At 32.8% G+C, this 26,886-nt stretch overlaps 1 protein-coding gene across 5 annotated transcripts; it reads right to left on the reverse strand.

The window, feature by feature from the left end:
- Positions 1-319: 319 nt before the first annotated feature.
- Positions 320-22,949, reverse strand: LOC148624598 (sodium-dependent multivitamin transporter-like). 5 transcript variants are annotated; one of them, XM_088567327.1, is made up of 19 exons: positions 22,750-22,949; positions 21,325-21,465; positions 19,810-19,858; positions 18,566-18,921; positions 18,283-18,351; positions 17,847-17,898; positions 17,274-17,341; positions 14,872-14,952; positions 14,531-14,604; positions 13,786-13,923; positions 12,998-13,133; positions 11,130-11,218; positions 9,611-9,723; positions 9,182-9,252; positions 7,540-7,626; positions 6,229-6,452; positions 3,693-3,793; positions 3,123-3,241; positions 320-750 (listed from the first exon to the last, which is right to left on the reverse strand). In XM_088567327.1, exons 4-19 carry the CDS (start codon positions 18,911-18,913, stop codon positions 622-624), a joined length of 1,899 nt encoding a protein of 632 aa, XP_088423453.1. In that variant the 5' UTR covers positions 18,914-18,921; positions 19,810-19,858; positions 21,325-21,465; positions 22,750-22,949; the 3' UTR covers positions 320-621. The 5 variants fall into 5 exon arrangements, with proteins under 5 accessions (XP_088423453.1, XP_088423450.1, XP_088423451.1 ...); XM_088567324.1 differs by lacking the exon at positions 19,810-19,858 and having other exon boundaries at positions 22,750-22,948; XM_088567325.1 differs by lacking the exon at positions 19,810-19,858 and having other exon boundaries at positions 21,325-21,541; positions 22,750-22,948.
- Between the last annotated feature and the right edge of the window lie 3,937 nt (positions 22,950-26,886).

The following is a 26,886-nucleotide window of genomic DNA, read 5'->3' on the forward strand; positions in this document are numbered from 1 at the left end:
TGTTACGGTCATAAAAATCTGACACTTTAACACAAATACGTAGGAGAGTACTTCAGGTATGTCAAAATCTAGAAAAAGAAAATTAACAATAGGAGATTCAAAATCATCTCTTTAGTTATATATTTTAGTATAAGGCTGCATCTTTCTAAGTCGGTTAGCCATCTATTTTTTTTTAAATTGACTTCAACTTTCAATTTAAAAACCAATTTTCCCCTGTAGTATCGCTATATTTCGCGTGACTGATAATTCTGAAGTTCTCACACGAAAACCAAGTCTATATCATAGACAACGATTTTCTTACAAAAACGCTATACTCAAATGTCGTTATAATATTTTTAATGTTTATTTTTGTTGTACATAAATTTGTTAAATTCACACAAAATTACTCATATGTATGCTCATGCACTAAAACCTACAAATTTGACCATAGTTAAACATTTTAAAATTTGGTAATGAAATTGTTTAGACGCAATAACAAACTGCCACGTTTTTACAAAGGTGAAGAGGTATAAAATCATTTAAAATTCTCATAATGAAACATAATCTACCAATTTGTCGTATATAGTCCATTATGGTTCTTTACACTCTTGAATCAACAAAAATATTATAAACCTCACAAATTCACATTGTGATCTTCCCATTGTAATATTCAGTCTGGAGATTTTCATCTTCGCTTGTGTTACCCTGGGATACCAAAGTCATCCCCGAATTTACTCCTTTATTTCCATATAATTCAAGTAAACGTGTTCTCTGAAAAAAAAAAGATAAAGATATACGTATTGATACCAATTACCTAGGTTCATACTGAAGGAACTTCTACATAAACAAGAGGCTCAGGGGAACCTTTATTGTTGACCTACATGCTAGTCCAGAAGTTTTTTTTTTTTTGACAAGTAGGCACAGGATAGATCCTTCAATATCAAAATGAAGGTCCAGATTAAAAGTTAAACGTTCTTAAGAAACAACAAAGGACAGGAATAAATTATAAGAAGATTAACAACATGCAGTTTGACAGTGTTGATATGTCTAATCAAAACGTCAAAATAGATCAAAAACTGGTCTTCTAAGTCGCTAATCGTCAAATATTCTCTGTCACTGACCTTGGCTTACTTTCAACATCCGAAATTGCACGAATGCGATATGATCTAAAATCAATCGGATGACTTCCGCTAGAATCCGAACAAGATTAAACAACTGGCAATGGCTATATATAAATATTGGGGCCATGATAACATGTATATGACCTATATAAACATGTGTATGCTATTTTTTAAAAGAGGTTCATTTTAGCGATTTTCGGGTCAGGGAATCAGATTAAACAGCTGGCAATATGAATATTCATAGATATCGGGGTTGTGCTAGTGTATATGACCTGTATGATCTTGTAACGGGCCCTGAATCGGAAACCAGGTAATGTTCAATTCTAACCGATCATTTCATGTAAACTTCCCGTTTTTATACAATCAAGAAACTCACATAGAACACACATGTATAAGGTACATTTTTGTTTCGTATGAAGCTAGATCTATGTCGCTACGGCTGTAAACACGGCACAGATCTACATCATAACGTGGAGTATAAATATATAATTATGCAAATCATATGCAAATATAAAGTACTGAAAGAGTAATTAAGGGAACCAAGGTTATAGCGGTAATCAAAAGAATGCAATCCAGGGACACAGACCAAACATGGAAAACAGACATACACAACAAAGAACATAAAGTAACTAAAATCATACATATAAAGTAACAAAAGCAAATCAGCAACTCGGACTCCACTAAAAACCGGTGCACCGGTAGGGTAAGCGTCCTCTGCTTTTCTAGCAACACCCGCCAAGTTCTTTGGGGTAGATCCGATGTATCAAATCCCCGAAATTAGGATTGTTTAAAGAAAATACGTCATCTATATAGCGGAAACTGAGATCAAATGATCTAGCCAAATAATATTCTTTCTTTCGGATCAGATCAGCTATAAAGTCAGCCCTATAAGAATGAAGGAATAGGTCCGCAAGTAAAGGAGCACAATTTGTTCCCATTGGAATGCCGACCGTTTGTTGAAAAACACGTCCACCACACTGGACAAATATGTTGTCAATTAAAAGTTCCAGCATTTTGTAAACATCTTCCTATGTATATTTGGAAGATGATTCGGAATTATTTATTACAAGGTATGAGGAATCTCTACCAAGAACTATATATTTGTATCTAGGTGAACCATCTTTTTTCGGAAAAACAACGATGTTTTTAAGTCGGGATTTTTAATGAGTATGGGGAATAGAAGTATACAGTGTTGAAAACTCATTGTTTTTAATGCTATTATATTCAGATAATAGCCTTGAACTGATTGTCTCCAAAAGATCTTTCTAAGTTGTCAGGATCCACATTGAATTAATACCACTACGGGAGTAACAAGTGTTGTAGTAGGACTGCAGACCCTCTTTGACAGTTGTGAGTATAGAAGTTAAAAGTTTTGAAAGAGGCTTTGTGGTACATTTTGTAGATCCAGCTATGAAACGTTGTTTGTATGGATTCTTGTGGAATTTAGGAATCCAGTGCATAGACCGTGAATTACGATCATTGTCCTTGGTAGATAGACCAAAAGAGGATAACACAGATTTATGGTTTTCCACAATCTCTTCTTTGGAGAGTGTGGTAGCAGTATAGGTCTTATCACTACTATTATTTTCTACGTCTACTTCTGATAATAAACATTGGATGTAAAACGTTTTGCAGACAAAAACAATGTTGTTTTGGGCTTTGTCTGCTTGTACGACAACACATTTTTCATGTATAATACACAATGTCTTTGCTACATCGGGGTCTTTGAAAACTGATGTAGCTTTGACATTCATTGACCTACTTAAAACTTTCATTCGTTTCAAAATTAAACACCTCACGGCCTTTAACCACTCTGACAGAGAATCAATGTCTTCTTGTTCTCGTTTTATCCATTTTGTTGCATAGTCCTCGACGGCAACCATAAGAACTTTAAAGTTATAACTCTAATTTATAGAGCATGGTTATTACGAGTGCAATTAAGAAGTCGCTAATAATATTAGCGATTTCAAAAACAGAATTTTGAACCCGGTAATACAATGTGAAAATTCTGAATTCACTTACCTTTTCAAACGGAACTCCAAAGTAAAGTTTCCTTCTGATCCTTTTTGGAAGACATGGAAATAACTGGTCAAAGAAAGGTAGTATAAACCGAACATCAACTGTTTCCGAGGCAGGACGTCCTGAAAATATTTTTTAAGATAGCTGTCAAAAGCTACAAGACGTGATTAATTAATGCGCAACTTGCAATCAGAAAGAAATATTTATTTACTGACTTGTCAACCACTGCTTCTGTCTTGTCGGCCATAAATTGGATGTAGAAGTCTATTGAGCTGTCGGTTTTATTCATAGCATATTGACAGCAGGCAGCAATTCTTCAGAATACAATAAATAACAGAAAGAAAGTACATCGACATGTCATAACAAACTGATATGTAAAAGTTTATGAACACCATCGTTATATTAACAATATTTAGTATGATCCTTATATCAAAGATTTCTTTTAAAACAAAAGTGATGTGGTTAAAATTAATTTTCAAGATGGTGAAGACATTTTTGAAAATAGCTATTTGCTTTGCAAGTTGCAAAGTAATCAATCACAAAAATCAAATCTAAGTCATTCTGACTCCTTACCATCAATGAAACTAGCAAGGATACCAGAAACTAGTGTGAATATGACACCTAATGCACTGACCCAAAGATAGGAAATGGAGTAGTAACTATCCAGGATCGTTCTGCAATTTATAAAAACAAGACATTAATGAAAGAACTAAGTATACATGCTCAAATACTACACTTCTCCACATTGTTTAAGGCTGACACAGTGGAGGTATTATAAATTGATGCTGCAATAAAAAGAATTTGGCCACCGGGCGGACCTTCACTGAAAAGATTATTCAACAGAAACGTCGTGCTATCGTGTAGGTGCGTTCAGAGAGATATAAACATTTTATTTCTTTTTAAATCCCCATTAAATATCTGGCCGTATATCAATTCCTATCGAATCATTTCTTGCTTAGTGATCTCATATTTAAGATAAAATTCTCAAATAAAAAAAAAAAATGTTTTATGGTGATTTTTTGTCCATTTTTTCCAAATTATTTTTTATACTTACAACATGATACTTAGTTAAAAAAAAGGCGTTAGACACAAGTCGCGGAATTCTATCATTGTTGTCATATTATTACTGGATTATATACTCACTCGCATTATGGCGGTTGACGCTGGCGGAGCAGGATATACTTACCCTTCCGAAGCACCTGATGTCACTTCCGTTTTTTTCGGAGTTCATATAGCTAGTGCTTCAGTTTTTTTTTGTGACGTCTTTTTCCCTTATCTTCAGTTTATACTTGTTAGGATGCAGTATACAATTGCATTAAGGCGCACTGTTTCGAGTTACCCCGGTCAAATTTTGTAAAACTTAAAATTAAAAGTTGAAATTTGGTGGATATATTGTTTAAATGCAGATAAGCATTTATACGTAGACAGATGTAATATATGTTATGGTAAACAGGTGTAATTTAAATGAAGAATGGTATCCGGAACGTTTCAGTCCCTTGCTGTATTAGGTTCTCTCCTCAGCATCAGATGGCTGATTTTCAAAATACCTTATTTCGCACGAACTTTCGGAACAAAAATTGTAAGAGAATGAATCGAAAGGGTCTTATTATTTTTACCCTTTTTCCACCTTCTCCATGCATGCTTTTATCCTGTGGTAGTGTCTAAGTGCCTGATATTTTATAAAATAGTAATCAAGGGAACCAAGGTTACAGCGGTGATCAAAAGAATGTAATACAGGGACAAAGACCCGACATGGAAAACAGACATACACAACAAAGAACATAAAGTAACTAAAATCATACATACAAAGAAAAAAAAGCAAATGATCAACTCGGACTCCACTAAAAACTGGGAGCATGGACCAGGTGCACCGTTAGGGTAAGCGTCCTCTGCTTTTCTAGAAACACCCGCCGAGTTCCTCATAAAAAGTCAAGTCCGGGGTAGACAAGCGAGGAAATGAAAACTATGACCCGTTGAATAAATCAGTTTTTTCATGGTGCAGATGGATATACCATAACGATCCACGAGTTCATGATGACGACCATAGAACTTCTGTAGTGATGACTTCAATCTTGTTGCAACATAACCCTGTACCATAAGCCTATCTGTTAGATACAAAAAGTCTACATAGTAATTGGCTGTTAGTTTTGGAAAGGCACCCCTGAGTTGTACTAACACTCAGTAATATTTTTTGCAGTATGTTACCAAGGCTACTGGATTTTAAAATAATAATCCTTAAATTACTTATAAATGACTTGAACCTCCACACACCAAGGATTTCAAATATATGCACTTTTTGTGATAAAACACTAGAAATTTCTGTGCGGACTGCCTCGAAATACTTTTATTTCAACAAAATGAGACCAAATTTTCAGAAATGACCTAACTGTATTGGACTAACTTATCTTTTTATATGATTCGTTATATTGTGTATGTCTGTGTTCCATGCGGCCATGTTTTTTTTTTATTTTGACGTATATGAGCCGTCCCACTGCTGACTTTTGAGGATATTCAGGAGTGAAATTAAGCAAACTAAGTAATAAAGGACATAACTACATTTTAAAGGATCAATTTTTCCGACAGTATGCTTAACCATATTACCAGGTTTCATGACATTCTGCTCGTAGTGTGCAAGAAGTCTCTCTGACGAGATGATTTATTTATGTACTTAATTGATAGCAAGTTCAAAGTGACACTGCCGCAAATTTTAAGGAATCCTAATTTACTAAAAATTTGCACAATAATTTTATGTAGCTTTTGTACATATAAGTCTCGTAAGATTTTGTTCAACAGTTTGATTATTGTTTTAAAACTAAGTTCAAAGGGACATAACTCAAATAAAATTTGAGAAGGGTCGCGATGACAAAAAGAGGACTCACAAATGGATGACTGAACGCACTAATTGTTATAAACTCGTCTTGGATTAAAAAATATGGTTCTACACAAACGTGAAAGGTGAAGCACCTAATATACCGCTGAAGTGAATAGTAGAGTAATTTCTGTTAAACAAAGCTGAAATATGATCGTTTTTTAAAAAAAAACGATCATACACGTTTAATAAATGTAAAAAAAAGATTTAGGTGGATTAGAAATCAGTTTTGTTACTTACGGTTTAAACTGTTCTGAGTTAAGATGTAAGTTTGTGTTATTATATGAGTAAATCGGTAATAACATGGTGTCATTTAAGAACATGGCATCAGATAAATTTGATAGGCAGTGATCGGTTGGTCCCATCGGAAGAGGTGGTGTTTTAGGCAACGATCTGGATAGGTTCTGACCGACGGATAACCAGAATACCAATGCTGCACCGATAATGGTTCCTATTATGGCACTCTGAAAAGTCAAAGCACAAACCAAAATAAGAAAAACTACATTGTAGTTGTTTCGGAAGACGTTTACTGGAACAAATTGTTTGAAAACTGATTTATTCAACGGGTAATAGTTTTCTTTCCTCTTTTGTCTACCCCGGACTTGACTTTTCATGAGCAACTCGGCGGGTGTTTCTAGAAAAGCAGAGGACGCTTACCCTACCGGTGCACCTGGTCCACGCTCCCAGTTTTTAGTGGAGTCCGCGTTGCTCATTTACTTTTGTTACTATGTATGAATGATTTTAGTTACTTTATGTTCTTTGTTGTGTATGTCTGTTCTCCGTGTCTGGTCTTTGTCCCTGGATTACATTCTTTTGATTACCGCTATAACCTTGGTTCCCTTGATTACTCATTGAAAAAAATACTACAAAGCAACTTGTTTCCACGAACGAAATAATTTTCGCTAATTTCGCGAGGAAAAACATAGCAAAAAATTAATCACCGCAAAAAAGTCCCTTTATCGTGGAATAGATGTTTAGCAGAATGTAAGTTTCGAAAATGAAAGGCAGCGAAATTGAATTGATTTCCTGAAATGAATGTAGGCGAAATTAAGTTTGTTTATAGTAGTATCGCATACAGTTTATTTGTTTATATGTAGTGTTACTAAGTCTAAAAGAACTTCTATTTCCGTATTAGTATCCTGAATATGTGTGCATTAACAATTATGTGGTCAATTGTGAATAAGAACATCCCAACAACTTTAAACTCTTAGATAGGATTCTTAGACAAGAGTGTAAAAAATCCCCGCTGTTCAAGTGCAGAATTAGTCTAATACATTTTTGGGGGTTATGGGTAAGATAGACCGTTAAAAAACAAGAATCTTGTGTACACATTAACTGCATACAACACATTACATATTAAAAAATGGCTGTTGTTTTCCCAAGCAGTTAAAGATAGTAAACGCTTTTCCACAAAGGCGCATCTCAATTGCACCAAAAATGATATTTCATTGTTTCATTACTCGTCGTAGCTCACTTGCAAGTGAGAAGGGTTACACTTTCAAGAAATTTGTGTAATAAATGCATTTGCAACCATTGTTAAATTTCACTCACCCTTTTTGTTGCCCATGGGTAAAATACTGAGAACAAAAACAATCCTGTAATTGGTCCACTGACTGCAGATGTAAAGCCGGTGCTGAGCTAATGTTAAAAAACAAAATTATTCTGATCTTATATCACTCAATCCCATGATTGTTAAAACCAAAATGCCAAAGACTAGGGCATCTTACAAGGGTAAAACTAAAAGAAAATGATAATGATTGTAATTGAATTATCTTAACAAAACTATTAATCTAATTTTCTCTTTCATAACTATCTTGTCGTTTCAATGAGTAATCAAAGGAATCAAGGTTCTAGCGGCGGTAATCAAAAGACTTCAAAAGACCATAAAACGTCTGTAGTGATGACTTCAATCTTGTAGCATAATAACGCTGATCCAGAAGCTTACTTGTTGTATCTAGCGCAATACAAAAGGTAATTTCGGCAAGCTCTGCATAACGTACGAGTAATGATATGATCACTCAATACGCAAGTGCTGAAGGGATGTTGCCACAGATAAAAAGAAAGTTGACAATTCTAAATGAAAAGTCATCATGTTTGTCGTAAAGTTTGGTCAATACTTTTCCCTTACCATCGATTTCTAAGTGTAGGTCAAGATATGCAGTGTCTGCAGTATCCTTTATCTCAAGTTTTTTTGGGGTAGATGCAATGTATCAAATCCCCGAAATTAGGTTTGTGTAAAGATAATACGTCATCTATATAGCGGAAACTGAGATTAAAGGATCTAGCCAAACGATATTCTTTCCTTCGGATCACATCAGCTATAAAGTCAGCCTCATAAGAGTGAAGGAATAGGTCAGCAAGTAAAGGAGCACAACTTGTTCCCATTGAAATGCCGACCGTTTGTTGAAAAACGCGTCCACCACACTGGACAAATATGTTGTCGATTAAAAATTCAAGCATTTTGCAAACATCTTCTTCTATATATTTGGAAGATGATTTGGAATTATTTCTTACAAAGTATGAGGAATCTCTACCAAGAACTATATATTTGTATCTAGGTGTACCATTTTTTTTTTTGAAAAACAACGATGTATAACGTTTTTAAGTCTTCCCAAGCATGTATATTAAACCATTTCAAACATTCCTTTTGCGCCTTTGTTTATTTACCGGCATTAATGTTTCTAGAAAGTCAAACTGAGATGAACACACAGAATGTGTCGCTAAGTTTCAATCAAGACTTTGGCAAACAAACCCCAAAATGCGACTTTGTCGGGTTAAAAAGAAAACGTTGGCCGTGACGTGTATGACTGAGAATAAGGAAAAGTTATGTAGTTATGTAAGAAATTGCAGTATTTTAAACAGAAACTCAACACCTTGCATAAATTTAATCGGCTATATGCAACAATTTTGAACCGTTCATAACAGAATTTTATGACGTTGAATTACAAGGTCGAAATGGTACTAATTACGGGCGCAACGTCATACGATTTCCTTAAGTTTTCTTTTACACTGTGGTATATCCTGCAGACGACTGGGCAATATTTATCCTGGACGTAAATTGTCGCCCATTACTGTAAAGCAATGCCAATTAGTAAATAGGGACACTTGCGAGGAAGTCCCGGTTTGGGAATGATGTTTACACAGTTTGTTCGGATAGATTCTGTATAAAGGTTTTCTAATTGTTTACTGTTACCTGAGATATTATTCCTTCAACATTTGCGATAAGAAATGTAAAGCAGACTGCTAGCAACCCATAAAAAACAACTGAAACAGACATAAACAACATCTTATGGCAATAGTTTAAATCCATATAATTTGATTTATAAAAGGCATTCTGATTGGTTGGTCCTCTTTGAGGAAACCAGATAATTTCGTATAACATGTTAAAATTATAGACATTCCTTAAATCATTTACATGTATTGATTGAAATGATGATTTTTTCAGCTCGGGCTCCATTTCTTAAATTGATTTCCATTTGACAACTAACCTTATTTACGACGAGGTAAGTTAAGGTAAATTTCTAGTGTTTGGATTGTGTTAAAATAGTATATGCATATGCACGTTTACTTAGTCAATAAAATGTTGTTATGTAGTTTTTTTTCGCTTACTATGGTAACCTACCTGATATTTTTGCAATGACAGTGGCCTTGTAGTCCGAGATGTTTCTAAAGTACTGTTTGATCATATCTTCCTCTGTAACTGCAGCCATGCTGTTTAGTAAGGAGGAAAGGGTACTGAAAATAGAAAGCACAAATTTATCAATCTTAATCCCCAAATTGCAGTTTAATGAGATTTTACTGTTTATGGTATAGCGGACGAGTGTTTGATTTTGTAAAAGGAGGCGGGGTCTTGGAAGATATCTTCGGATTGAATCATTTATTTTCATCATGTTGGCGGTTAAAATATTTACTTTTCATGTACATCGAATCAAATTATTTATTTTAAGATATGTTAAAGCATATCGTTCAGATCAGAATGATTTGAAAATGATTAAAATATTTTTTTTCTCCCATAACCAAATTATTTATCAATTTCAAAAGGTAAGAGTCAAATATTTGATTTTAAAATTATTTGAAGCCCCATCTAAAAATCAAATGGTAGCTCCCTCACTGGAATTACAATTAAATATAACGAAATGTTTAAGTCATAACGTAAGAAATATAAGAATAAATCTATACATTATCACTTAGTTTGCCTACACCAATGAACGAAAGTCTCAAATTAAACAAACATATCAATTATGGTTTTTAACTAAAAACACTGACACATCACAAAAAAGGGAGCCAATACGTGTTGATCATTAATAAGCATTCCCTATCAAGTCTTGCATTTCAAAAACACAGAGGGAATTAAAAATATAGTGGGTTTTCTTTTTGTCTCTTTACAAACTTTTTGTTAAGAAAACATAAATGTTCCTAAAAAAAGGCTGGTTTGATGAGTGCAAAACGAAATTGCAAGTTGAGAAAATGGCTATTTGTAGGTCAAGACTGCTTTTCTTTCTGGCCTTCGTGGACTCATCCTACTTTTTTTGCGGAAAATTAATTTTCAAGATGTCCTTAGAAATGCTACACAAGTGAAAGTTTTATTTAATCAATTTACATATTTTTTTGGGGAAAAGTCATAAAAATATGCACTACAGAAGACCATGTAAAATTAATGCAATACGTATTCGATATAAATAGTAATTGTCATTTTATAACATCAGCAGAAGCTGAGATTGATATGAGACCCCAAGCTGTGGAAATCTGAATTTGTTCGATTTGACAGTCCCCACTTTTGTGTCTTTTTACATATATAAACATGTCAGAAATTTACTGCTGTGTCGTGTTACTTTTGTAAACATTTTTGTAAACATGCCAAAAATACCTTTATTGATATTGATACGTCAAAATAATACTAAATAATCGTGTCAAAATGTATTACTATTGTGGGTATCAATATGCCACAAAATCTTAACAAATCTAACATGTACTTAATTTAGGCGAAGTGTTTTGACTGTATAGTTGACATCTCAATTATAAATACTAGAATTTATCACACTGAAAACCAAATGCAGGATCATTTCAATTTCACAACTACATGTATGTAACAAAAAACTACATGTAGCATGAACTTTGTCTATTAAAAAGATATTGAGTACCTAAGTGATGCACTGAATACAGCAGCCATGAACAATCCTGCCATCCCCGGAGTGTCATGGAATATTTGGAATACCATGTATGGTAAAATCTGAAACGAATAAAAGCATAAATTCTACCATGTCGGTTTTAAATGATTCGCAGGGTGTAGCTTGATACAATATCAGATTTCGAAACTTGAACTGTTGGGGCATATATGAAAACAACTCTATCAGACTATGACGGAATGTTTTGTCGCAGCATATGTATTTTACACAGATTGATTTAGTGGTCAAAGCAATAATAAAACATTTTCTTGCTCTCTTTGTTTTAATCAAACAGTTTAATTTTGGACTCAAACCCGATTCCAAACAACTTGAAAACAGTAAAAATCTGAATACACGGTTAGAATAAACATATTGATTTTTTTTTTATTCAAACTTATTTCAAGTTCAATAACTTGATAAAGATCCCTGGGCAAAAAAAAAAGCACTTTCGGTGAAATCAATGCACATTATTACAAACCAATTTGAAAACAACGCCAAAAATAGACAAGTTGTGAATATATATAATCTTCCAAATAGGTATCGATGCATTTTTACGGAAGCCCATTAGTGCTAGGTGTTCACTTTTTTAAGTCGTTATAACGACTTAATATCTCGTTAAAATGACTTAGTATCTCGTTTAAACGGCTTAGCTAACTTGTTTAAACGACTAAGCATCTCGTTAAAACGACATTGCCGACTCGTTTAAACGACTTCGTATCTCGTTAAAACGACATTGCTTATCGTTTAAACGACTCAGCATCTCGTTTAAACGACTAAATATATCATTTTATCAACATTGCTAACTCATTTTAACGACTTAATATCTCGTTATAAGGAGATAGCTATCTCGTTTAAATGACTTCGTATCTCGTTAAACGACAAAGCTAATTCGTTTAAACGACTTAGTATCTCGTTATAACGACATAACTAGCGCTGTTAGCTATGTCGTTATAACGAGATACTAAGTCGTTTATACGAGATGCTAAGTCTTTGAAACGAGTTAGCGAAGTCGTTTAAAAGAGATACTAAGTCGTTATAACGACTTAGAAATAAGTGAACACCTGGCACTAATTGGCTTCTGTACATTTTCGCCTTTTATTAGTTAGACTTTTGTTTGCTAAATAGTATGGTATAATAGATGACAGATGAACTAAATTTATAAAAAAGACAAGAACTTGTTTTTCTTTTCAGTTTAATTTCATTCGGGAAACAGTTGTGTTTTATTCCTGCCAAAAAAATTTTTATATTTTCCATTCGGAAATTAAAGTCGATTTTTCAATCAGAATCAGAATGCACACGTTTATCTGGTAAATTTCTATTCAATACGATTCAAGAGCATTGTTTAACGGAACAGAAACATGATTTGCTAAAAATCGGTCAGTCCAAAATGATGTACATGTAATACTTAAAAGACTGTTTGATCTTGAACGCGGACATTTTGTTTTCATTATCATTTTTGATTGGAAAACAAAGAAGTCGAGTTACTTCCATCTAAAAATGCATTGTAATGGCAAAGTTGTTTTAGGATTTTTAAAAATCCTTACGGCATTACTGTTTGATAGTTAACTTGGGGAGGGGTGGAATACCCTTTTTTCTCTAACGTTGAACTTGATCCTATGTTTGTTTTCGAAGTAGGATCTAATCAAACCATGTTGATACGCGGTAGTAACTAATCGGAATTTATTTAGATGTAGTTTAGTAAAATTTTATTGAGATTAAATTGAGGTGGCTGTAGAACATGATTAACCAATCAAATCACACACAGAAAACAACTTATGCCAATTAAATTACAATTAGTAGATAGTAACAAATTCCATTAGTACGTGGTCCTTTTTACGACCTACCTGATCCCTTTTCTTGATCAATTTTGATGCTATTGGATCACATCCCTTCGAGTAAAAATAAGCATATGCCACGAGTCCTTCGCTACAGGCTAAGGATAAAGTGATTAAGAATGCTGGCCCGGCAATGTACAACATTCTGTAAAAAACCAATGAAATTTTACTTAAAATATCATGGATCCGATCAACACAAATACGAATGGCAACTAGAAGAAATGAGTCAATAGCGCAACCTATATAAAAACGTTCGTTATAAGGAAGTGGGTGCACAACCGAGTCAAGTCTCATACACGCTCCTCTCATCATGCTGAAGCAGCAAAATTCTATGGAACGTCATCTTGGATAACGAAAACTAAAATGGAATGCTTTGCAGGCCGACGTTTGATACAGTCGGAAAGTTTTTCGCAACCCAAACTGTTGGGACAAGTATAATTTCAAAATGTGCGACACAGTTTTTGACATAGAACGGCACATCCGACGACAGTGTTATAACGTTTAACGACCGAATTATGTTGTTGTCGTACCAAAATATACAGATGTTCGACAAACAGTTAATGGATACGGAAGAACAGATCATGCTAATTCTTCCAAACAAAACCGGAAATCATTCATGTGAACGGTATTCAACACAAATATTTATAACATCCTCGCCTAACTCGCATGGAACAAGAAACAATACAAAAAATATTATCTTCCAGTTTACAAATACTGTTAAGAGTGATACAACAATTACAAAACGATGTTTTTTTAACCAGGGTTAATAAACTGAACTTTTTTCTAAAGATACAAACTTGTTTGCGTCTTTCTGTTTCTCAACGGAGCAGATTCTTTGTGTAGTTGCTTGTCTAAATGTCATGTCTAGAAGTCGTATGATTGACCCAACAACCAACCCCCAAAATGTGTGACGGACTGTTGGATTAGGATCAAAACTGAAAACAGAAATTAATAAAAATGATTTATAAAAAAAAAAATAAAAAAATAAAAAAATACGCATCTTAGAAGCCAAACCGGTTTCAGAATCAATGTACAATTCTGAATTTATCTAAGACACAACATATGTATAACAAAGTACATATGTGATAGAGGACAGCACTAAACAATAAATAAATCGAAAAACTAAAGTACAAATGCTATATATGAAGTAAAACAAAACTATACTAAAGACATTGTTGTTTAGTACAGAACAATGTTTACGATACCAAAATTTGGGAAAAGGTCTTACAATTTATTTGCTGATGGTTTTCTAGTCCTCGCCTATTAAAAAGACGGAATATAAAGTTGTTAAAATTTTGTAAATATTTTTTTTTTATTGCAGACTACATCAACAACCAAGGACCAAAGATCAAACGACATTACTGTAGAACTGCCGGGAGAAAACCAACACAACAGAATGTTTGTTACATATTATATTTTAATGGGGAAAGTGTGAATGTGCCGTTATGACTAGATTAGTGTGTTTGTTGAAGCTGATCAATGATATATCTTTCAGCATTGCTGATTCAGGGTTGCAGGCATAGAACATTGTATGTTTCTTACTTGAAAAGCTTAAGGCGTCCTGTCGACATGGCAATATCAACAACTTCCTTTGGTCCGCCTGTATCTATAGTCCCCTGGGAAAAAGCAAATAGGTTTTTTTTGTTGAATCCATAATGTGTTTTCATAGGAATTGTAAATTTACTAATAGAACATTTGTATTAAAAAGTCTATATTCATAAAATACCGATACTGGTATCTAGCATTGCATCTTATATCTAAATGCAAAATCCATTTTTTTGCAATAATAATAATAATGATGATTTTAGAGTGGTAATTGCATGCCTTTATTCCGATTTTACAAATATTTTAAACGCTACATTTCAAAACTAAGTCCAGCTGACCTTAATGAGGATAGAAAACACTCCTGTAAACATGACAATACACTGGAAAACATCAGTCCAAATAACAGCTTTAATTCCTCCCTAAAAAAAATTACATTCAGTTGTTACTATTTAGGGATATCCTCTTCATACAACGAAGATTTTTGTTGAAACTTAAATAAAAGTTTTTGTTAAGTAATCAATGCCTCGTATAGAGAAGTTACTGTACACCTAGTGTCATATCTAATATTTCTTATAAGACGTGCTTCAAAGCTCTTTAGACCAAAGCCATGGAAAACTTATCTCAATCGATAGAATATATAAGGAGACTGGTTGGGAAAAAGACGAGATCGACATAGAATTCTATTACATCAAAAGATTTTGACAAATAAGACACCGGCTTATCTGCGTAATATTATACTAAAAAGTCGCAGATCGACATACATATAACACGCGTCAATCTCGGAATGTAACTGAGATTCGCACTCGCACAAATTTTTATTCAGAATATTTTGTACAGTCCGCCATTCAATTATCGAATAAATTGCCTCATTGTAAACGCGATTCCAGATCTTTAAACATGTTTAAAGATCACTTACGAAGGTTTGATAAAAAATGTCCTTCCTATTATCATAGCGGAACAAGAATGGGACAGATTTAACAGAGCAGACTGCGAATAAATTGTGGTTCTTTAAATGAACATTTTTTTCCCGCAACCTAGAGGATTCATCGAATTGCGTTTGCGGTAGAAGTGAATCAATTTCTTATTTCTTATTACATTGTGATAGATATCGAGGACTTCGCAAAAAGACTCTATTTTCCCTAAATTTACCAGTTATGTTAAATACCGATATTTTACTTTTTAGTTCTGATCAGATGAGCGATGATCAAAATGAGCAGTTTTTATCACGGTGCAAAAAAATTATTCTTAAGAGTAAGAGATTCATTGACTGACTTGCAAGTTTATTAATTTCATTTTGTTCCGAATTAAACTCTTCATCATTTCCTTTTCCACAAACTGTTAACAGTTTAAATTATCTTATTAAGAGCGTACAATCTTTGCATTATATTTTTTGACAATATCGCAGGAGATGGACTTGTAAAAGCCTTGAGGCTTGTTTCCAGATCCTGTAGAAATTGTTCTGTATTAAATGACGTGTATTTTTCTGAATAAATATGCTTAAATTAACAGGTGATGAACACATGATCAACATTTCGTGCAGCACATAGGCACCGTCTATTAAAAAAATGAAGAAACTAGTCCTATTAGAATCGAAATAATTCATTCAGGTTAACAGTTACAAAACTTTATTTTCGGCAAGCTCTGGCATAACGTATGAGTTGTGATATGAACACTCCATACGCAGGTGCTGAAGGGATGTTGCCACAGATGAAAGGAAAGTTGACAATTCTGAATGAAAAGTCATCACGTTTGTAGTAAAGTTTGGTCAATAGTTTTCCTTTACCATCGATTTCTAAGTGTAGGTCAAGATATGAGGCTGACTTCACACTGTCTGTAGTATCCTTTATCTCAAGTTCTTTGGGGTAGATGCGATGCATCAAACCCCCGAAATAAGAATTGTTTAAAGATAATACGTCATCTTTATAGCGGGAACTGAGTTAAAAATATTCTTTCTTTCGGATCACATCAGCTATAAAGTCAGCCTCATAAGAGTGAAGGAATAGGTCAGCAAGTAAAGGAGCACAATATGTTCCCATTGGAATGCCGACCGTTTGTTGAAAAACACGTCCACCACACTGGACAAATATGTTGTCGATTAAAAATTCAAGCATTTTGTAAACATTTTCCTCTGTATATTTGGAAGATGATTTGGAATTATTTCTTACAAAGTATGAGGAATATCTACCAAGAACTATATATTTGTATCTGAGTGAACCATCTTTTTGAGAAAAACAACGGTGTGTAATGTTTTTAAGTCGGTATTTTAACTGAGTATGGGGAATAGAAGTTTACAGCGTTGAAAAATCATAGGTTTTAATGTTATTATATTCAGATAATAGTCTTGAACTGATTGTCTCCAAAAGATCTTTCGAATTTTTCAGGATCCTCACTGAATTAATACCACTACGGGAGTAACAAATGTTGTGGTAGGACTGCAGATCCTCTTTGACAGTTGTGAGTATTGAAGTTAAAAGTTTTGAAAGAGGTTTGGTGGTACATTTTGCAGATCCGGCTATGTAACGTTGTTTGTATGGATTCTTGTGGAGTTTAGGAATCCATTACATAGACGGTAAATCACAATCATCGTCCTTGGTAGAGAGACCAAAAGAAGATAGCAGTAATGTACTTGGTTTTTGTTTGTTTTTGAAATTAACAACTGCCGACAGTAGAGATGAAAATTACAATATATTTCTTTTGTGAAAGTGTAATCAGATTGATTTAATCAATTTATCGTACTTACAATGGAGGTGTAAAGCACAGATGCTGCTGATATACTTATTACTGAGGCCCAAAAAGGAAAATCTGTCACTGAAAATACATATAAAAAATACTTCTCGTAAATGAAGTATGAATTAACAATTTTAAATTTAGATGTGTTTTAGTTGATCATTCCTTTTTAAAGCTGTTACTGATTACTTAAGTTATGATTGTCATAATAGATGACTAGATATATATCTTGAACGGTAGCAAACATTTATTTTATAGTATTGAAGATCTAACTCATTATAAAGGGGCTTACGTTAAATTCATAACCGGAAGAATAGACCTGGAAATCCATGACGGACCTTTGTTCCTATTCCAATTTGCTAAGGTTTAAAGTAAAGAGTCGGGAGAAATAATTCGACATAAACTCAAATCTAGGATAAAAAAATGATCTTCTCCCGGTGTAATAATCAAATGGTTGTTTTTTTTTTTTGGTTTTTTTTCACCATTGGACGACAAAATAGGTGTATACAGAAACCCAAAGAAAAACTGTGTGCATATATTTAGAACAAACACATAATGATGTGATATTTAATGTGAATTCACTCACCTGCTTCAATAGCTAAACTTGGTCCATACAACACAAAACCCATGTATATCAACTGAAAAAGCATTTCAAGATCAAGTAAGCAAATCATGAATTTGGTATTAGTTCTAAACTACCATTATTACAAATGATACATAGAAGTGGCGCGGATTCAAAGGGTAGGACCAAGCGCCCCCCCTCCCCTAGAATTGAGAAAAAAAACAAATTGTTGTTTGCATGGAATCTTGATTTTTTTTTCGCATTTCCAAGATCCAAAATTTTCGTATCTCCCTTCGCTCGGCTATAGCTCTATTTACACCACCTGGATCCGCCCGTGTAGAAAGTAGTTACTTCAATATATGTGATTTACAATGTATTAGTTGTTCCTGTAAAATCGTTCCTGCGAGAAGACGTTTTGACACTATACAAAAAAGATTATCAAATACATGTTTATACTCACTGAGTAAAACGTGCCCAATACTGCTCCCAGTAACCTTACTCCTTTGCTGTTATACCGTAGCTCTAAATACTCAAAATTAAATTACATATTTAGTAATTTATAGGCATATATTTCAAAAGACGTCTTTACTTTTGTTTCTTTGTTTGTTTTATTCTCATTTTCGTTTATTCATTTGTATCTTTTTTTGTTCCAATCCTTAGATAAAGATACTATCTAAGTGATAATGCTTATCATTGAAATTCAATTGAAAAACTGAGCAAAACTTGACTAATCGTTATCTTACTTCATAAACACTTGTAATCTTGAGTGGATGAATCAGCGGAACCACTATTCTGGTTGCTAACAGAGTCGCAAACGTGAATCCAAGACTGGTAAGAACAAACATGATACCATAGGTATACACTTCCGCCGGATATGCCAACATCATGATGGAAGACTCGAATGAAACAATTAACGACAACGTTACAGGTACAATGCTCATCTTCCTGTTACCTACTAAGTACTCCGCTGCCGTCCGTTGTCTGTCCCCAGAAAAGGCATGATATAGTCCTATCCCGATTGACACGGAAATAGTCAGGGAAAAAATAACATAATCCACCGCTGAAAAACCCGGAGATTGCAGCCATGTCATTCTTTGTTCTTCAAACAAACAATCTAATTTATTTGAATTTGAATAAGATATGTGTCTGACCTTAATAGGATTTTATTGTAAGTACATACACACTGTGCCACAACGTTCAAATTGAATTAATAGAAACTGGTTAATTCTAGTTTGAGAATGAAATGCCTGTTATATCTTTTTCCACTCTGGCATCTCAAATTATTCATGAACACAAAATTTATTTTGTTTATTCATAAAATAGTTATTTAAAGCCGTCATATAACTTTGTGTATTACTTGTTTATGCTGCCCAACCGGGCGGGGGGGGGGGTGACAATAGTTTTTGAGGGGATCGATCGATCTGATCGGATGGTGTCATATAAAACATATAAATCTTTTATTTTACTTTTAAAATTTGTTCCAACCCGTCATACTATTGCAAGTTGAAATAAAGCACTGGCACTTCGACGTAAACCATTTAAATGTGACACTAAATGTCATCAATCTGCTAGTCGAAACATATAAATCAAATCGATCAAAATAGGGCCAAATCGGTAATTCAAAAATCCATCGTTTTAACCTATTGATGTGCTGATTAATGATTTTTTTTATAATTGTATGAAACAACAGAACAGACGTAGTAAAATTACAGCTAGTTGATATATATAGACAGACAATTCTTTATTATAGTCTCACCTCTAACTGACATATTATATATACATTTAAAAGCAATATATATGATTCTAAAAGTTAATAGTTCACATTTGTCTAATACCATTATTATCGATATACAAAACATATACATTTAAAACTTTGTTGTCAAATTAGAGCCACTCTTTTCAAAGAGTTATGAGAGACTTTAAATAAGTAATTAAAATACTATATATATACATTTTCATTTTAATATATTATATTAACAGAAATTACCTATATAAAATATTTCTTCTAGTTAATAAAACATCATGGCAGATTTTGGCTGAATAAAAGAACATTTTTTCATCACTAAATAAAAATATGAATTTTTCATCATCAGTTAAATTATCAAAATTGTCATGAAAAGATTTAGCCCGAATAAAAATATATATACAAGTTCCAATTTTGATACAAATCTAGCTGGGATAGTGAGTAATTTAGATAGCTCTCTAGGTAGAAATCTGCCCTACATTGTACCAATGTGTCCTACTTAACACCGGTATGATCTTTTGGACACTGTCTTTTAATTTTGAATAGAGGTCAATTATGATTACCTCAACCATCCACCAACTTAATTGACAGCTATTCAAACTTGAAAGATAGAGTGTCCAATTGATCAAGCTGTAATTACAAAGTAAAGTGTCGGTATTTCGATTGATGAGAGAAGAAGATCTCAGAAAACAACAATTAGTATACACTGCTGACGATAGAACTTATCAAGCCATTTTAAAACAAACATCTTCAATCCTACACTGAATAGACGGCGTCCTTTTCTATAGAGTAGGTAAATCTTACTAAAACACAAATTGACACGAGTAAAAATTTCCAGAATTTATAAAAAATATGAAATCGTATTAGGGACATATAGAATAAAATAAGTTCTCGCCATGACGAGTTATTATCTCGTTGTGGCGACTATTTGTCTCGACACGTCGATTTCAGTATTTACTTTCTGTAATCGTAAACATTTCTTTTCATCATAATGGATCGAGATAAACTAGCGCGGCGTTACTTCAACCTCAGACATAGTACACATTGGTGCTAGCAAAGTTGATAGCTAGTTATTTTAATAGATTCTGTCAACAAACAAGAGGCCCCCAGAAGCCTGAATCGCTCACCTGGTTAAGTTTTTGTCTTTCAAGGACAATAACTATAACAAGGAGCTGTCTGACCATGTTTTACTCAATGAACACTTTCATTAATTGAAAGTGTCATTCTATATATATTATGATTTTCAAGCTATTGGCTTAAAACTGTAAAAAAACGTCATTTTTTTTCAGCTTTCAAGGGCAATAACTCTAACAAGGAGTCATCTAACAAGTTTGATCCCCAAAGACATTTGTAGGTCATATCATAAGGATAATTTCAACAATTTCAGTAACGGCGGCAATGTTTTTCGTCGGATAAAAAATTCCCACATCAGTTCTATGCAGGATACCCCAATAAACATTCATACCAAGTTTAATTTTAATTGGTCAAGTAGTTTCAGAGGAGAAGAGTTTTTTTTTTATAATTTTTAACGACGATGGAAGCCAAGTGATGGCAATAGTTGGCCAGGTGAGCTAAAAAGATGGATGCTCTGTCATTGTAAGGGAAGGTAAAGGACTGAAGATGCAAGTGCTCCAGAGTCATGAAAAGCAACCACAAAGATGCCTTAGGCAGGAAAAATATTTTTGTTTATGGAAAAAGGCACCTCTTAAAACAAGCGTATTGAAACGTAGGGGTCTACACTCAGAAAAGAATACTCACAATTCTGGGTGAATATTTTCCTGAGAGATGAAAGCTAATTGTGATTCTAGCGTTGACTTCTTCAAAAGAACCCGATTCGTTTCTTAATCACGAACCATGTACAGGTATCTTAATAAAGGCAATTGAGTGTCGAAAACCTATCTAATATATAAAGAAGGATACATAATTTCCCCTTGTATAAGTGTCAGTGACAACACGCAATCATAATGGTAGTTGGCTACAAATAGAGTTTTTATACAATTATAATAATTACGACACTTACCAAAATGAAGGCGGTGCGATGAAAGCCCGTACCTATAAAATTCGCTTTCTAGCTTAGGAGTAGGGATTTATTTAAAACAATAACATGTCTTATGTATATCTATAGGGATCCATTCAATCCGTCCGTATCACGAATTCTAGCCAAAATCACATTTTGGATAAAGAGGATCTAAAGACGATGAAATTAATCACATTTCAAAAAATATTTTTGAAGAAAATGTTTGAAATACAAACTACACAATAAAAGAATGATTCTAGCCATTAATTCCGGAGGCGTATTCTACATATTCAAGTATCCACATTTAGTGTGCACATGCCCGAAAGAAATAATAAAACGGACACATTATTATCAAGAGAATAAATTCATATTCTAAAAACAACTATATAAAAGGAGTGCATATATGTAAATAATTATAAAAAAATCAAATAATTAATTTCATATATGAAAACTTGAAGTATTGAAATGTGTTTGATTTAACCTATATAAAAATTATGTAATATAATAATTAGCTTTTTAATAGACAGTTATTCATAAACATTGAACGAATATTTTGCCAAGTTATCTCGAAATGCAAAACAAATCTCAGTTACAGCGATGATATTTGAGATAAAAACTCATAATATTATATCGTACTAATTATTTAATAATATACATAGCCTTGTGTGGGTAGTTACAGTGTTGAAATGAGCTCACCGCCCTTCACTTTGGGTGTTATATGTGTCTAATCATTGTAATCAACAGAATCATTTTTAACTATCATATTACACTGCCTAAATTGACAAATAAACATTTAATTTTACTTTACTTTGTTTAAAACACTGCGTATCTAGGGCACGTTATGCAAGTGTGCTGTACACGCAACACATTTCAACTGTAAAAAAATAAAAATAAGTTACTTCTTTTAAGACACGTGCAGTGTTGTGTTGTATAATAGGGGTATAACCACGTGGTTTAACCTTTACATTTCATCATTAGAGTACGTTATGTTTACATGTACATACCTATAAATATTATATATAATTACTATTTCGTAATTTTACTACTAAGTGCATTTAAATTAAATTTAAATCACGAGTAAAACGCAAATCTTATTTAATATAATTATTCAAATACAAATTGTTCTGACCGAAATAAAACTAATGTAACTATCTAAGTATACCTACTTTATTTTTAAACCTTCACGAACGCATTTGTCCTACGTCTATTTCTTGTACCAAATCTATCCAAAAAGATGAGGTGAATAAAACAGGCGGATATAATGATATGGTTTGATGAAATGCTTTGTTGACCAGAAGTACAATAAACATTGTACTATAAAGCCATCGGTGGGATCATAACGACAGTAACAAATGGTGGGGTTCAGTTCGGGGGGACTTCAGGTGCCCAGTGGAGATACCGATCCCTCTCGTTACATGTGTTTTCTTTTGGAAGTGTCCTTCATAGAATAATTATGATACTGAAAATATTGATATGACGAGCGTTGTGGTACTTATTACTTAATGAAATATTCTAATGGTCATTTGACTTTCTCAAGTCTGTTCGAGAACATTGTACATGCCAAGATAATACAAACGATAATGTTTTATTGGCATTAACACAATCAATACAATAGGTTATGACACATGATAGCCATGATATAACATGTAATAAATTGTACAAATCTGAAACAGTTATGAGAAACATATAATGATGTATACTATTACAATTACTTTTAATATATGAATGAAAAAAAAATGAATATTTATTTATATAAATAAAGTTAACATCCGAAGTACTTTTGAAGACTTGTTAAAGAAATACAATTTAAAAAAAAGACAGGGAATTTTTCCATTTATTGTTTTGAACAAAAATGTAAGTGTTAAGTTTAGAATTATTTCTCAATCCATTGTAACTGTCGCAGTGTTCTTCGTCCTACATATAGTTTACGATGTATCTGACACGGTGTTCCCTTATAGAACCTCATCTCAGTAGAAAAGATGTGTAATTAATTTGTTTATTAACCTATATTTATATTCACCCTTTCAAATAAAAGTAGTTTAAAGGTGTAATGCTGAAACATTTTATGTCAGCATATATCTGGTTTCTTAACATTTTGGCGATCATACCTGACAATTTTCGTGAAGTGGTTCCTTAAAATAGTTATTGAGAGCTTATAGATAAAATGAAGTAAATTAGCAGATGTTTTCAATACATTTACATACATTCTTGGTAATAGAAAACTCCTGTGTCATCACGGTAACCATGTTATATCGGAAAATAGAACAATGATGCAACTGTATTTTCTTCACTTCTAAACCATTATCCCCATGGCATTACTTGTTTTCATGAAGTTCATGTAATGCCTGCCAAATGGAAACAAAAAATCTCACAATCGTAATCTTAGTTAAATTCGGGTTACTATTGTATTCTGTAGTTTTCGTATATGCTGTTTAATTATTTTACGTTATTTATGCTGATTTGTTTGTTCTGTTGGTCTAGTCTTTATGACAAGCCGTTGTGGAATGTATTACTTATTTATTAATACCAATAAATCATTTCCTGATATCAATAAATACATTATTGATATTTAGGATTTATAATTGATATCAATTAATGATTTATCAGCACGTTAATAAATATTTATCAACATGTTAATAATTAATTATTGATATCAATAAATTATACGATTTATCAACATGTTAATAATTAATTATTGATATCAATAAATTGTACGATTTATCAACATGTTAATAAACATTTATATTTATCAATAAATGAATTATTAACGTGTTGATAAAGAGGGTACCGCTATAGGTGGTTTAATCTTGGTCAGAAAAGTGTTTGTAATTGCTTAATTTGTTTGATATTGCTCTGCATGCATAATCCGGAATAAGATTTACTAATACATTAATTAATATCATAAACATGTTAATAATTCTTTCAATTTATTGACATCAATAAATAATTTATTAACATGTTAATAAATATTAATCAACATGTTACTTATTCATCTATTCATTGATATCAATAAATCATTTATGCGAATGTTGATAAATATTTATAAACATGTTATTAAGTATTTATAAACTTTTTATTAAATATTTATCAATTTCAATAGATGGGGAATAAATTCCACAGCGGCTTCCCATAAGTCTTTCTCAATACTCTGTTCCGTATTCTAATCGTGCAGAGGCGTAGCACCTAAATCTCGTTTGCCACTGTAGGCTTAACAAATCGAGTAAGATACCCTGTCTTTTTTTGTTTTATTTTATTCGTACTGCTGCAGCAGTACCTGCCGTACAGGAGCTACGACTCTGTTGTCATGATCTATTAACAATTAATTTCATACTGTTTCCATTTCTTAAGGCCAAGAGTAAAGTGAGTTTACACATTTTTACGCATGACTCCCTTGCATTTCTTTCGCGTCATACGAGTGGCACCCTGTTTTTGTTTGAAATACGTATTGAGATGATATGAAAATACATGACAACGGAAACATATTATACACGTACGACAGTAAGTAAACATGTTGTCCCTAAAATATTGGTGTCTTTAAATTCAAACAATGATTTAAGTTTCTCTTCAAAATATGAATTCCATGGATTACAGAAAGACCGAATATGTGACTTATACCCATCATCTATGCTTAAATTGTACATTTTAGAAATTTCGAATCCAGAATGCTCACGCTCTCCTATATTACTAACAGGTGACAACGTAACGGCCACAAAACAATAAAGTTGTAGACACTTAAATACCCGTCCATACACAATTCAGATACTGTCCATATCAAAATGATTCACGGTGAAGAAAAACTCACTAAACAAACAATGTCTTTTTCAACCCATATATACTATATTTTTATCTAACAATTGTCTTTTCCATATTCAGATCTCTACTTATGAGAAAATTATACATTTATCTCCCACTAAATTCAACCAACTCGAACAATATCAAGAACAGTAACGCTTGCAAAGTGCTAATTTCATGTACAATCTATATAAATTTTATCTCAAAAGCTCAACACCCAAATGAAAAACTGATTATGATGTCTATAACTGATTCTTAATAAGAAATAAAACTGAAATTGGTGGGGTTTTAACATGTGCGAATCACCTCCTGTCTGATTTTTATAAAGACTGGTACTTGACATGCTTTATTGTGTTTCTTTCTATGTTCTGTCTGTCAACAAGTAAAATTATCATTATAAAGACACTATTTATGCTCTTAGGTTGAACTCGGAGAGAAGTTATGGTTCAAAGAGAGTTCAAGGAAAACACAATCCACATGCTATTATAATGAAAGACATTAAAGAAACAAAAGTAATTATAATAAGTATTTCTCCCTACCTCCTTAAATCTGACAGAAATAAAGGGGTGTAAGTATCAATTACCTTAAATAAAAACATAATTATATATTTTTAAGTGCAGTTCCAACTTAGATTTATGTACAATTCATTAAAAAGTGATGCAATGCCACAGGATCTTCATGGACTAGCGTGACAGAGCCATATGAAGGCAAAGATGTTAAAATACATAAACACTCCATGGCCAATAAACATAAGCTCAACAAAGCCATTGCAACACAATGGAGATATTCGATGATAATAGTGTGATTTCTATGTGGCGGGATGGACAAACATTTAGCGGGGCTTTGAAATAGACGAGGTTCAACTTATATGCACATCTTATTTCCAGGCAGTCAAGTTGAATTATATTTATCATATTGATTTCCGAAATATATACATGTTAATTATTTATATTATTTAAAAATAAGAAATCAATTATTTAGCTTCCAATTTTAATATTACACACAAAAAAGAAGATATACAAGTAGGCAATTTTTTTAAGCAAGGCTTTCATATTAATGATTAAACATAAATTATAAACATAATATTGCAAAGGCATAAATACAAAATGATAATTCTCAACTTCAAATGCAAAATAAGGAAGATAGTTTTAAAACTTGAAAGAAAAAATACTTTAAAACAAAATCTGTAATAAAAATTAGTTCTAATTTTACAAACCTTAAAACAGACGCGTTCAACATTTACACATTTTATTTCCAGGTAGTCAAGTGAAGAGAGTAAAATATGTACGGCATATAAAGGAACGTCGCCATCCTTGACACTTTTAATTCAGTTAGTAGGAGCAACTATGTTTACATATGATTTTTTTTCTGACAAAGAACTATCCAAGTCCAGGTGCGGAATAAGTCATCTTTTAATTGATTTGGGTGACTAATTAGACAAGGAACTTTTATATGCAAAAGTCAATTGTGTCATATATACAAATTAATACAAGTACGTAAAATCCTTAAAA

The sequence above is a fragment of the Perna viridis genome, chromosome 2, assembly GCF_037379345.1.
Source record: "Perna viridis isolate PV_CMFRI_1.1 ecotype Kerala chromosome 2, ASM3737934v1, whole genome shotgun sequence".
NCBI lineage: Eukaryota > Metazoa > Mollusca > Bivalvia > Mytilida > Mytilidae > Perna > Perna viridis.

Excerpts from the sequence above, each read along its gene's own strand:
- LOC148624598 (XM_088567328.1), bottom strand. The coding sequence starts at position 18,913 with ATGACATGGCTGCAATCTCCGGGTTTTTCAGCGGTGGATTATGTTATT. Across the intron at positions 14,953-17,273 it reads CTGTGCTTTACACCTCCATT|GGAGGAATTAAAGCTGTTAT; the intron begins GTAAGTACGATA and ends AATTTTTTTTAG. Across the intron at positions 13,134-13,785 it reads AAACAGAAAGACGCAAACAA|AATGTTGTACATTGCCGGGC; the intron begins GTTTGTATCTTT and ends GGTTTTTTACAG.